This window comes from Colobus angolensis, unplaced genomic scaffold, assembly GCF_000951035.1.
Source record: "Colobus angolensis palliatus isolate OR3802 unplaced genomic scaffold, Cang.pa_1.0 Scaffold4, whole genome shotgun sequence".
NCBI classification, from domain to species: Eukaryota; Metazoa; Chordata; class Mammalia; order Primates; family Cercopithecidae; genus Colobus; species Colobus angolensis.
The window spans coordinates 15,257,474-15,270,931 of record NW_012117376.1 but is presented as its reverse complement, the minus strand read 5'-3'; the positions used below and the strand labels follow the sequence as shown (position 1 = coordinate 15,270,931).

General features: G+C 50.5%; 1 protein-coding gene across 2 annotated transcripts in view; it reads right to left on the bottom strand.

The window, feature by feature from the left end:
- TRIM63 (tripartite motif containing 63, E3 ubiquitin protein ligase) overlaps positions 1-12,259 on the bottom strand; it is a 17,159-nt gene extending 4,900 nt beyond the window's left edge. Inside the window, exons 1-7 of one of the 2 annotated variants that reach the window (XM_011955607.1) lie at positions 11,960-12,259; positions 10,926-11,098; positions 5,856-6,024; positions 4,954-5,049; positions 3,077-3,310; positions 2,330-2,352; positions 1,904-2,028 (exon numbers count right to left, since the gene is read on the bottom strand). In XM_011955607.1, coding sequence (XP_011810997.1) covers positions 1,904-2,028; positions 2,330-2,352; positions 3,077-3,310; positions 4,954-5,049; positions 5,856-6,024; positions 10,926-11,098; positions 11,960-12,118 — 979 coding nt within the window. In that variant the 5' untranslated portion in view covers positions 12,119-12,259. The remainder of the gene's footprint in view (positions 1-1,903; positions 2,029-2,329; positions 2,353-3,076; positions 3,311-4,953; positions 5,050-5,855; positions 6,025-10,925; positions 11,099-11,959) is intronic. The other variant, XM_011955608.1, reaches the window with a different exon arrangement.
- Positions 12,260-13,458: the final 1,199 nt, after the last annotated feature.

Below are 13,458 nucleotides of genomic sequence, written 5' to 3'. Positions count from 1 at the left end.
TCCCGGATTCAAGCGATTCTCCTGCCTCAGCCTCCCGAGTAGCTGGGATTACAGGCATGCGCCACCATGCCCAGATACTTTTGTACTTTTAGCAGAGACGAGGTTTCTCCGTGTTGGTCAGGCTGGTCTGGAACTCCTGACCTCAGGTGATCCACCTGCCTCAGGTTCCAAAGTGCTGGGATTACAGGTGTGAGCCACTATGCCCGGCGGACCCACTCTTGAATGTCTTAGCTTAGGGAAGCTGACAGTGGAGCAGCTCATCTACAGCAGTGGATGTCCCCAAGTCCATTGGTATCTCTGCTTTGGGATGTATTTTGTCCTTACCTATGGGGTATATCTGGAGCTCTGAAAACAGACTTAGCACCAGATACTGAAGGTTTGCAAGAGAGCGACACAGGAGGTGCCAGGAAGCTCTTCTCTTTCCCATGCCAGTCCATTTGTAGTTCTTCCTTGTTCCTTCACCCTCCTCCTATCCCCCAACCTCAGGAGGTCATTGGAGCACAGTCTCTCAGACCAAGGCAACAGTCGGCAATGTAGGATCTGCCCTCTCCTTCTCTGTTGCGTTTCAGCTGTGTTTCCCTTTTAGCTGTGCGACCTTCAGCAAATTAACATTTTTGCTTCCATTCAGTTCCTTCATTTCCCTTATTATTTTCACCCCTATTATTGTTATGATTGCATTGTTACAATTATTATAGTCACTTTATGGAAGGTAATTATAAACAGAAATGAAAACATGATGTTGATAAATATAGGTGCCTGAGTATCATAGGTGATAGCATTAAGAAGCTGAAGCTGGCCAGGCGCGGTGGCTCACGCCTGTAATCCCAGCAATCCGAGACGGGCGGATCACAGGGTCAAGAGATCAAGACCATCCTGGCTATGGTGAAACCCTGTCTCTACTAAAAATACAAAAAAAATTAGCCGGCTGTGGTGGCGGGCGCCTGTAGTCCCAGCTATTTGGGAGGCTGAGGCGGGAGAATGGCGTAAACTCGGGAGGTGGAGCTTGCAGTGAGCCGAGATTGTGCCACTGTACTCCAGCCTGGGTGACAGAGCAAGACTCTGTCTAAAAAAAAAAAAGAAGAAGAAGAGGCTGAAGCTAAGACTACCTTTAGGCAATAACTAGTATATCTTTAGGACTCTACAGGACCTTTCTGCATCAATATCTGATTTTTTGCAACAGCACCATGAGTTGGTCATTATTAGAGGGCTCACTTCTAACCTGATTTTTTAAATTAGAAAATAAAACTCAGGCAGAAGGGGGGCTTACCAAAGGTCACACAGATAATAAACAAATGGCAGGACCAGGATTTAAACTCAGGACTGTCTGATTCCAGAGGCGATATTATTTCTACTGCCCCAAGAGGCCTCCCTGCCATGGATCCATTATGTAATTTATGAAGCAGGAATTCTGCACCAAGCACTGTGCTAGGCTCCGGGCTCATCTAGAAGGTGACTATATGATTTTTTTTTTTTTTTTGAGACAAGATCTGGCTGGCTCTGTTGCCCAGGCTGGAGTGCAGTGGCACAATCTTGGCTCGCTGCAACCACTACCTCCTGGATTCAACCGATTCTCCTTCCTCAGCTTCCCAAGTAGCTGGAATTACAGGCATGCGCCACCACGTCCAGCTAATTTTTGTATTTTTAGTAGAGATAAGGTTTCACTGTGTTGGTTAGGCTTGTCTCAAACTCCTGACCTCAAATGATCTGCCCACCTTGGCCTCCCAAAGTGCTGGGATTACAGGCATGAGCCACCACAGCCGGCTAGAAGTTGGCTATATGAATTTGATTGATACCTGGGGATCTTTATTAGTGTATCTGCCTCCCCATGGGGCTCAGTGGGAGGGATGCTGGTTTCCAGGGATCAGGCAGGCAAATAGACAAGTGGCACCACCACCTCCTTTACCTGTTCCAAAGTCGATGGCTCTCAGGGCATCTGCTATGTGCTCTAAATTCAAAGTAAAGAAGTCCATGTTCTCAAAGCCCTGCTCTGTCTTCCCCAGCTGGCAGCCCTTGGAAGCTTCCACAATGCTGTGGGGGAGACAGAGAGAGAGGCAGGATGAGATCTCTCGGGCTCAGTGCAGGAAGGAGAGGGCACATGCCTTGCCCACGCCCAGGACTTCTACCCAGAGGCTCCCCTGGAGAGATGGAGTATTTCCTCTCCAATCTTAAGCACAATGAGTGGTCCAAAAAGTCAGGGATGCAAAGGGTCAGGGAAGTCAGCCTAGAGTTAGACCCTCCCAGCAGACCTAATGCCCAGGAGGAGGCTTCCTGGACAGAGGTCCTGGTGGGAACTAGGGGCCTGGATCATAGCCTCTGGGGAGACACTGACCTTTTGATGAGTTGCTTGGCAGTCTGCAGGGGAAGAGAGAACAAAGGATTAGGGCCGCAGAAGAGGTAACGTGAGGAAATCAGCAAAACCGGTGACTGGACATTCGGTGCCATTCCCTAGCACAGTTGTGACCTGCTCCCCACCCCAAACTGAGCAGAATTTTGAACTTTTCCCTCTGTCTGTGGTCTGTACAGGTCTTGGTCATCACCCTAGGAACCACTGTCTTGATAGGAAGCTTGGATTCTAGGGGTATCAATCCAAAAACTCCTAAACCCTGAACTCCCCAATCCTAACCACCTTTTCATACCCAATGTCTAGCACAAAGCCTGGCCCACAGTAGAAGCCCAGAACATTTTTATTGAACTAAACTATGAAGTCTTATAACTGAGCCTTTTCTGTCCTCCCCAACAAGCTCTTTGAGGGCAGGGCTGTGTCTGGTTTATCTCCTTGTCTTCCACCTCAGTGCCTGGCCTACAGTAGGGGCTCAATTAATAGTCCGTAGATGGGACACTGTATTTTGCAGCTTACAAAGTCATTTCATAAACATCCTCCTATTTGATCATCATAAAATCAGTAAGAGGAAGGTGGGGGTGTTACATGCCCATTTGACAGATGAGGAAACTGAGGCTCACAGAGGTTTAAATGGCTTTTCCAAGGGCCCATGGGTGGTCAGTGGAGAAGCATAACTGGAACCTTAGAGCTGTCGAGTTGAACTGACCCCACCCAGACCCTTCTAGTCCTGCTCACCAAGAGGAAGGTGGCTCCCCCAGGCTCATCCAGGGACTGGATGGCTGTCTCCACCAGCTTTGTGGACTTGTCCAGCTGCTCCTGGTACTGCTGGATGAGGGCCTCGATGAAGCTGAGCTTTTCCTCCTGCTCCTGCGTGATCCGCTGCAGCAACTCACTTTTCTTCTCATCCAGGATGGCATACAGCGTGTCAAACTTCTGGCTCAGCTCTTCCTTTACCTGGTGACTGTTCTCCTGAGGACGGAAGTCTTGTGGTCACATTTTGTAGGGTCCTTACTCCCTGTCCGCTACACTCCCTTCCTGGTACAGTAGCAAGGAATCTAAAGCTAGAACAGATCTCACTACATACATCCCCACACTACAGAAGATGAAACAAAGGCTTAACAAGAAGAAAACACTCATCTGGCCTCACAGCTACTTAGTACACCAGTGATATTTGGAGGCTGATGCCTTGAAAAACAGCTAGCCCCTTCTTCCAAAATAGAGGCTCTAGGGCCACATGACACAACATATTCTTCCTTGTTCCTGCACCCTCCCCCTGTCCCCCAACCTCAGCTGGTCATTGGAGCATCACTTTTCAGACCAATGCAACAGTCACCAATGTGGGATCTGCCCTCTCTTTCTCTTTTTTTTTTTTTTTTTTTTTTTGAGATGGAGTCTTGCTCTGTCACCCAGGCTGGAGTGCAGTGGTGCAATCTTGGCTCACTGCAACCTCCACCTCCCAGGTTCAAGCGATTCTCCTGCCTCGGCCTTGTGAGTAGCTGAGATTACAGGTGCACCACCATGCCTGGCTAATTTTTGTATTTTTTAGTAGAGATGGGGTTTCACCATGTTGGCCAGGATGGTCTCGATCTCCTGACCTCATGGTCCGCCCACCTTGGCCTCCCAAAGTGCTGGGATTACAGGCACGAGCCACTGCGCCCAGCTCTCTGTTGCCTTTTAGCTGTGTTTCCCTTTTAGCTTTGTGACCTTCAGCAAATTAATGTATTTGCTTCCATTCAGTTTCCTGGGCCTCCCATGTCTCAGATCACACTCTTCCCTCCCTTTCAAGACCAAGACTGGATTCAGGAAGCTCTGCATCATTTGGTTCTAGGAGAGGTGGAAAAACAGCTCCTTTCCTAGCACCCCCCTCAACTGACGCTCCCTTCTATGTTCTTTTCTGTAAAATGGGTGTGACAATAGCATCTCATCAGACCCGGGAGCCTCTCATGGGTAATCACAATGTTCCCTTCCTTCCTACCCTTCGCCCGACTTTTCATCCACTAGCAATTATGACGACCCCTTCCCCTCATCTCATCTCTAGGTCCCTACCCCACGTGAACATGGAAAATCATGGAAGCTTTTTTCAGGGATAGAAAAGTTCCATTCTGCCCTCAACAGTCTCACTACTCAAAGTGTGGTCCGTGGGCCCAGCAGCTTGGGCAAATCCTGGGAACTGGCTAGAAATGCAGCTCTTATGCCTCATTCCAAACTGACTGAATCAGAACCTGAATTTCAACATGATCCCAGGGTGATTTTCATGCACTTTAAAGTTTGGGAAGTGTTGGTCTATAGAAAAGAACTGTCCTCTGAAAACAGTTTGTGCTGAATAAATACTGAGAATTACTGATGGGACTCTCCCTGAGTTCAGGGACCATGTCTGTCTGGTTCATTCCTCCATCCCCCACATCTCGGGTGGGGCCGGACACACAGCTGTGCTTCAGAAGCATTTGTTGAGAGAGTGAGTGAATGGATTAGTCCCTCCCCTGCCATTCCTGCTTGACTCCCCAGGCTCCAGGCCCCAACCTTTAGCCACAACCCATGGGTGAGCCTTCCCCAGAGACCAGGCTGCCCCGGAAAGCTTCAAACCCCCAGGCAGAACTATTCTGTCCCCTCACCTTGGTCACTCGACAGGAGTCCTCCAGCTGAGTGATGATGGTCTGCACACGGTCATTCCCCGCCACCAGCATGGAGATACAGTTATTCAGTTCAGTCTAGATGGGGGTGTGGGGGTCAGGAGGGGAGAGATACAAATAGCCTCAAGGCCTACCCACCGGGGCATGGCAGCAACATGGCTACCTCCCTCCCCTCTGTGCTAGAAAGAGGCTCCAGTAGGGATCTGGCCCCTCTTTCCGGTACTGCCCAGCTTCAGAGCAGAGGATATTAGAAAGATACTGCACCCCTTATTTTACAGATGAGGCCAACAGCAGGCAAGTGAGCTGCCCAAAACACACAGCAAGGAACTGACAGAGGAGGGGCTTGTTTCTAAGAAAGGAGGGGAAAAAAAAAGAAATAGAGTTGGAGACGTCTAGAAGACAGAGACCTAGAGAAGAGTATGGAGTGGGGAAGAGAGAGTAAGGAAAGGGGGTGGCTACTGCTTACTGCATGAACAGGGTGGCAGGCCCCCACAGGCCCAGGGCCCCAGGGAGAAGGCCCTAAGCTGCCTCCTGCTGCTGGGGAATGTGAAGTCTAGGAGAAGAGGTGAGAGGCACAGGAAGAGGTGTCTGGGGGATGGAGAAACCGTGGCCCGAGAGGACCCCAGTGGCCTGGCTGGGGCATCTGACCGCTCCCCTCTGGCCACAGCCAGGTGCTCTCGAGTGGCTCTAAGTATAACCATGAGCTCAGCTTCCTCCCCCAAGGAAGGCCAGGGCTGCTGTCCCTGTGGCCTGGGAAGTCCCTCCAGAGGGACTATTCCTGAAAGGCCGGATCAGCAGATCTACAGGGATCAAATCTGCCTCCTGAATCATCAGGCCGTGCCCAGCAGGCCCAGGCTGGGGGTAAAAGTGGCTGGAGCCAGTACCTTTTGTCCCTGGAAGACACTCTGCAATGGGGCCACCTCGCAGGCCTTGTGGACCCCAAACACCTTGCACATGGAGCAGGTGGGCACCTCACACGTGAGACAGTAGATGTTGATTTTCTCATCTTCGTGCTCCTTGCACATGGGGTGACTGCCCTTCTGCAGCGGCCGACTGCAGTGGAGAACAGTCACAAGTCATGGGGGTCCTGTGTCCTGCACCCCCCTCCCCAGCTCCAACGCACCAGTCGCAGTTACTGGGGAGGCTGAGACGGGCGGATTGCTCAGCCCAGGAGTTCAAGGCTGCAGTGTGTCTGTGAATCTCCAGATTTACGCCCTGGGCTCTCAGTGTTTGGTTGCCCTAAAATCTTTTCATCCTCTGGGGATCAAGGACTTGGGAAGCCAATGACACCAAATCTGTCCCCACATCCTAAGATGGAGTTAGCCTGAGGCTCTGCCACTGCAAAGGACACAGAAAGGGCCACAGAATTCCAGAAAAACATCCTGGAGATGTTTTAGAGAAGAGGAAACTGGGCTCCAGTAAAGTGAATTGACTCGTGCAAGGTCATACAGCAAGTAAGGGCAGAGGAGGCTAGAGTTCAATTGCTCTAATTATAGTCACTTTAGCTTTGGTTACTGCAGACTGGGCTCTGAGCTAAGAAATTTATACTGATTGCCTCATTTAATTCTATATTTAATCCACCAGACTGTAACCTCCATCAAGGTAGGGAAACTTGCTTGTTTTCTTCACCCCTGAGCCTACACTGTACAGTGCCTGGCATAGAGGAGGTGGTAATTAAACAAAGGTAGAAAGAATAAATCAATAAGGCTGGGCGCAGTGTCTCACGTCTGTAATCCCAGCACTTTGGGAGGCTGAGGTGGGAGGATCACCTGAGGTCAGGAGTTTGAGACCAGTCTGACCAATATGATGAACCGTGTCTCTACTAAAAATACAAAAAATCAACTGGGCATGGTGGCGTGCACCTGTAATACCAGCTACTCGGGAGGCTGAGGCAGGAGAATCACTTGAACCCAGGAGGCAGAAGTTGCGGTGAGCCGAGATCGCACCATTGCACTCCAGCCTGGGCAACAAGAGCAAAACTCGGTCTCAAAGGAAAAAAAAGAAAGAATAAATCAATAACTAGCATAGGAGTCAATAATATTCACCATCTTGAATTTCTTAAGATTCTCCATTAAAAAAAAATTTTTTTTAAAAGAACATTCACCACAGAGTCAGTCATACCCTCTCTTTCTCTTAGCTTCATCACTTTCTAGCTGTGAGGCCTTGGATAAACCTCCGACACTCTCTGAGTCATGAGGTTGCCCCTGAGGCTCAGAGAAGGAGCAGTGTGTATGCCCCATGTCATGGTGACTGGTGAGTGGGTAGCCCAGGGCTGTCCAACAGCCCAGCACAAGCCTGACTTCTAGTCCAGAGATTCTTCCAAAGGCCCAAGTGTCTTCCTTTATTTTCTCCTATAACATATATGCTTAGAACTACTTTTCTTCCTTGAGACCTCCAACCTGTTATTTGTGCTTCTCTTGGGACATCAGTCATTTCCTAACCTAGATTCACTGGGGCTTGGGGGGTATTTTGTTGTTGTTGTTTTCTTTTGATTTTTTGCCCAGGCTGGAGTGCAGTGGTATGATCTCAGCTCACTGAAACCTCCTCCTCCCGGATTCAAGCAATTCTCACACCTCAGCCTCCTGAGTAGCTGAGATTACAGATGTTTACCACCATGCCCAGCTAATTTTTGTATTTTTAGTAAAGATGGGGTTTTACCATGTTGGCCAGGCTAGTCTTGAACTCCTGGCCTCACGTGATCCTTCCACTTTAGCCTCCCAAAGTGCTGGGATTATAGGCATGATCCCCTGCACTCAGCTTTTTTTTTCTTTTCTTTACTTTTATTTTTTGTTTGAGACAGGGTCTCACCATATTGTCCAGGCTGGAGTGCAGCAGCAATTCACAGACACACTGCAGCCTTGAACTCCTGGGCTGAGCAATCCTCCTGCCTCAGCCTCCCCAGTAGCTGCAACTGGTGCATACCACCATGCCTGGTGTAGATTCGATTTTTTTAGTCTTCTGTCTTCAGCTAGACTATACACTCATTGAGAGCCAACACTACCTTTGATTCCCAGCCCCGAACAGAACAGGCATCTTGCAAATGTCAAATGGTGACTGTCCCCATCAGTGTCAATGCCTCACCTCCAAACAGCCTTACATGACTGATCGCACACTGGGCTCTATTGTCCTCTTAAGTTCTTAAATAAACCCCTTGCCAGGCTTGTCTTTTTGCATCTTTTACCCCAGGGTCCTTATGCTGGCAGGGGTCTGCCATTGCCACCTGCCTCCATCCCCTTATAAAGGGATGGCAGGGAATGCAGAGGTGAGGCAAGAGCCTGAGGGTCTGGTTCCTCCCAGATGCCCACCCTCTCAAGCTTAGACTTTGGCGTCGGGGTTCATATCCAGATTGTTCTTCCACATTCATTTTTGTGATTCTGGACAAGTGATTTCACTCTCTTGCCTGGGATTCCTCCCAGAGCTACTGCAATCATGGTAGAAATTGTCTGTAATGAATGTGGAGTGCCCGGCACAGAGCAGACCCTCAATAGAGGGCAGCTGTCGTTGCCATTCAACTATGCGGAAAGGCCTCAAAGGTTCACACACAACACGCTCTTCATAAGTCGGCACTGGGTGGGCTAACATTGGTGTGGAATTGATTTTATTATTCCTGATGATCAACAATATGTTTGCATTTTGTAGTGTTGCGCTCCAGCAACATGAGAGGCAATCTAGCGCAGTAATTAAGAATATTCACTGGCCGGCCGGGCACGGTGGCCCACGCCTGTAATGCCAGCACTTTGGGAGGCCAAGGCGGGTGGATCACATGAGGTCAGAAGTTCAAGACCAGCCTGGCCAACGTGGCGAAATCCTGTCTCTACAAAAAATACAAAAATTAGCTGGGTATGGTGGTGCATGTCTGTAATCCCAGTACTTTGGGAGGCCAAGAGGGGCAGATCACCTGAGGTCAGGAGTTTGAGACCAGCCTGGCCAACATGGTGAAACCCCGTCTCTACTAAAAAACAAAACTTAGCTGGGCACGTTGTCACATGCCTGTAGTTCCTGCTACACAGGAAGCTGAGGCAGGGGAATCGCTTGACCCCAGGAGGCAGAGATTGCAGTGAGCCAAGATCGCACCACTGCTCTCTAGCCTAGGTGACAGAGCAAGACTCTGCCTCAAAAAAAAAAAAAGAAAAGAAAATTCTCACACCCTCTCTTTCTTAGCTCTACCACTTGCTAGCTGTGTGGTCTTGGACAAATCTTTTGTCCTCTCTGAGCTTCAATTTCCTCATGGTAAAATGGAGACGGGAATGCCTTCCCAGGTTACTATAAGAAATAGATAGGGAAAATGCCTGAAAGTACTTTGAACAGCGCCTGCACACAGTAGGTACCCAATAAATAGTTGATACATTAACCATTTTCCATTAATATCTTATTTGACAGCCACAATAACAGATCTTACTGTTTCTGTTTGCAGACAGAGGAAATGAAACTCTAAAGGCTTACCCAAGATGATACAGTACATCAGTCACAGAGGCTGACTAGCAAGCACAGTTCCCCAGGCCAGGGTTTTTTCACCTGAGATCTGGTCTGTCATCTTCCTTTGGACTGGGCAGTGCCTGCAGGCAGATGCTTGGTGAAGGTTTTAGACCTTAAAGGCTGTGGGGTCAGCACTCCTGGAGTCTTACCAGGATGTCCTGGTTTGTAAAGATCTTTCCTGTAGCTGTGTCTCTCCCAAATTTTTGTGGTGTGTGTGTGTGTGTGTGTGTGTGTATGTATGTGTGTTTAAATGGAGTCTCACTCTGCAACCCAGGCTGGAGTGCAGTGGCACGATCTCTGCTCACTGCAACCTCTATCTCCCTGGTTCAAGCAATTCTCCTGCCTCAGCCTCATAAGTAGCTGGGATGACAGGCATGTGCCACCACGCCTGGCTAATTTTTGTATTTTTAGTAGAGATGGGGTTTCACCAGGTTGGCCAGGCTTGTCTCCAACTCCTGACCTCAAGTGATCCACCCACCTTGGCCTCCCAAAGTGCTGGGGTTACAGGCATGAGCCACCGCGCCTGGCCTCCCAGTTTTTTTGTCTGTTTGTCTGAGGCATAGTCTCACTCTGTCACCCAGGCTGGAGTGCAGTAGCACGATCATGGCTGTGCAACCTTGACCTCCCTGGCTCAACAATTCTCCTGAAGAGCTGGGACTGCAGGCATGCCCCACCACGCCCAGCTAGTTTTTAACCTTTGTAGAAACAGGGTCTCACTATGATGCCCTGACTGGTCTTGAACTCCTGGCCTCAAACAATCATCCCACCTTGGCCTCCCAGAGTGTTGGGATTATGAGCGTGAGCCACCACGCCCGGCCCTCTCTCCCCAGTTTAAGGCCAACCCTGCACAACCTCCACCACTCACACATTCTGCCTCTGAATGAGCTGCTATTTTATTAGCAGGGAGACTCAGAGCTAGATTGACTGGGCCAGCTCCCAGCTCTTTCACTTTCCAGCTGGAAAACCTTAGCTAATTGACTTCACCTCTTGGGCCTCAGTTTCCTCACCTGTGAAATGAGGCTAATAAAGTCATGCCTGATTCATAGAGTTATTGGAAGGTACTAAGATGAAGCATTCCCAGTGACTGATAGTTCCTCGTGGCACACAGGAAGGTAGCTGTTGCTATCCTTATAGACAATCTAGCTGTTTCTCACTGGGCGTTTTCTCTGCTGACTAGAGCCACTTAGCTGGCCCCAGGGCCTTCCTCTCCCTCTCACATCTCATCTTTCCCCCAGTCTCTGTCTTGGTATCACCTGGAAGGGCAGCCTAATGTCTGGACCCCTTCCCATCCGCTGAGTGATCCTGAGAGCCGAGTTGGGGTGTATGGGTCTCCAATCCTGTCTCTGAACTGGCTCGTGTAGCTAGTCCAGCTAGAGGCCTGGATCCTGAGCAGATGAAGGAGGGGGAAGGAGCTTGGGGGAGCTGGGCACAGCATGGCTGAGAAGGAGGATGGGCCCCCAGCAGGCATGAGAACCGACCTGGAGCACTCCTGTTTGTAGATGTCAATGATGTTCTCCACCAGCAGGTTCCTCTGCAGGCCGTACACTCCGTGACGATCCATGATCACCTCGTGGCGGCAGGTGGGGCAGCGGAAACGGCCTCCAGACATGGATACCGAGCTGCCCCGGCCGGTCCAGTAGGGATTTGCAGCCTGCAGGTGGTAAAGGTTAAGGTGAGGCCTGGGCTCCCTCCTCAGCCCTTCCCTTTTCTAATCTCCTCTTATCCTTTCCTCTGCCTGTCCCAACCACCCCAGTCAAACCTAATGACCTGGAGCTCTGCAGGCTGCGATGAGAACCAGTCCTCACACACAGAGCACCTGAGACACAGCTAAGCACTCGTCAGGATGGGGAGGCAGGAGACCTGGGTTCAAGTCATGTTAATTCTCTGAGTGATTTTGGGCAAGCAACCTTATCTCTCTAAGCCTCAGTTTGCCCACTTATGAAATGGGTATTACAATGAGGGCAAGCTCCTAAGGCTGCTACTTTAAAGATAATATCGTGAAAGAACATATCATAAAGTGTCCCTGGGGAACCTCGCATCCTGCCTCCCAGCCAGGACACCTAGCCGCTTCCTTTCTTGGGGATTTGGAGCCCCTTCTGTCCCCATATTGTAGTGAACAGCCTCAAAAGGGAAAATGCCTCTACTGCCCACTGCCTCCCCGACACCCCCCTCCCAAAGCTCTGGGCCTCTTGCCACCAGGACCTGGCTCCAGCCCCAGGGGTCTGGTTTCTCTCTCCTGTCCCTGCCTTCCCCGCTTATCACTTGAGGCATTTGACAGGGGTGGGGGAGCTGTGGGCAGGGTGGGGAGGGGAAACAGGCGTCATGGAGAAGAACTGCAACCGCCAGAGCTGCCTCCCATCCCCTCTCAGCCCTGTCTAGAGGCCTCTGCAGGGGTTCACTTCAAAGGGGAAAGAGCCTGTCCCAGTTGGAAGGCTAAGGGAGAAGAAGGGCTTCATTAGGGAAGCCGAGTAGCCACCTGGGACCCCCGGATGAGGCTGTACCCGGCACTGACCTGGAAGATGTCACTGGCACACTTCCGGCACAGGTTGTGCTGGCACGGCAAGATGACCACTGGCTTGGTAAACATCTCCAGGCAGATAGGGCAGATCAGCTGCTTCTCCAGGTTCTCCATGGGGTTCCCATCCTGGATCAGGCTCGACTTATAATCCATTCTGTGGGCAGGAGTGAGAGCCGCGCCTAGCTGCCTCCTCTACTGACTTTGCTCTAAGTAGACCTGGGGAGTCTTGCCTTTGTCACGAAACACCAGGTCGGATCCTGTTGCCTTTCTTCTCCTGGTGCCCGAATTCTGTCTTGGTCTGAGGCCCCTCTGATATTTATAGCTAGATCTTGGTCACATGAGCCCCAGGAGGGGACCAGCTGAGCATTCCGATGCCAAGTGGCTGGTGGGGCTTGAGTTTCCTCCAGGCCTGAAAGACTGGCCCTCTCAAATCACATGCAGGGATGAGCAATCGCTGTTCTTCTGGGACGGGGGTCATAAACAAGAACAGCCTGTTCAGATGCAGGCTTAGGGGAAGACTGGGTACCCAGAGCTTCCTCCAGAAATTGGTCTCCCCCCGGCACCAGGCTAGCGGGTCAGGGATAGGACCCAGCAAGTGAGCCACTGGGATTCAAAGGGTTAATAGCCAATGCTATGATGAAAATGTCGAACATTTTTCTGAGTACTAGTGTACATCAGGTAACTAATATACATGACAACGTGACAGATGGATGAGTGATTTGTTTCCCTGCCCTGAGAAACTCACAGCCCAGGAAGGGAGATAGAAAGGATCATGCAGTGGTGCAATCTCTGCTCACTGCAACCTCTGCCTCCCAGGTTGAAGCCTCCCGACCCCAACCCCCTCCCAGCCCCACTCAACCCCTCACTGACCTAAATCAATTCCATCCCCTCCTCTGGAGTCCTGGGCAGCTCCTAGATGGAAGGGTCAGGCAGCCCCTCTCTCTGAACTCATCCCTCTGCCTCAGACCTCAGCACAGCATTTTGCTGGAGACAGTGGACACCCCCACCCTAGCCAGCCCATCCTCCATCCCTTGGCCACTTATTTCACTCAGTGCTGAAAGGCCTCCCTTGAAACGCAGTCCAGTCCCCTCATCTTACAGATTTTGAAATGGGACTAGAGAAGAAAAGGATTATATTCAAAGTCAGTTAGAAAGTAAGTGCCAGCCAGGTGTGGCGTCTCACACCTGTAATCCCAGCACTTTGGGAGGCTGAGGCAGGTGGATCACGAGGTCAGCAGTTTGAGACTAGCCTGGCCAACATGGTGAAACCCCATCTCTACTAAAAATACAAAACTTAGCTGGGTGTGGTGGTGCAAGCCTGTAATCCCAGCTACTCGGGAGGCTGAAGCAGGAGACTCACTTGAACCTAAGAGGCAGAGATTGCAGTGAGCTGAGATTGCGCCACTGCACTCCAGCCCAGGCGACAAGAGCGAAACTCCATCTCAAAACAAAACAAAACAAAACCAAAAAAAAAAAGAAAGTGGCAAAGCCAGA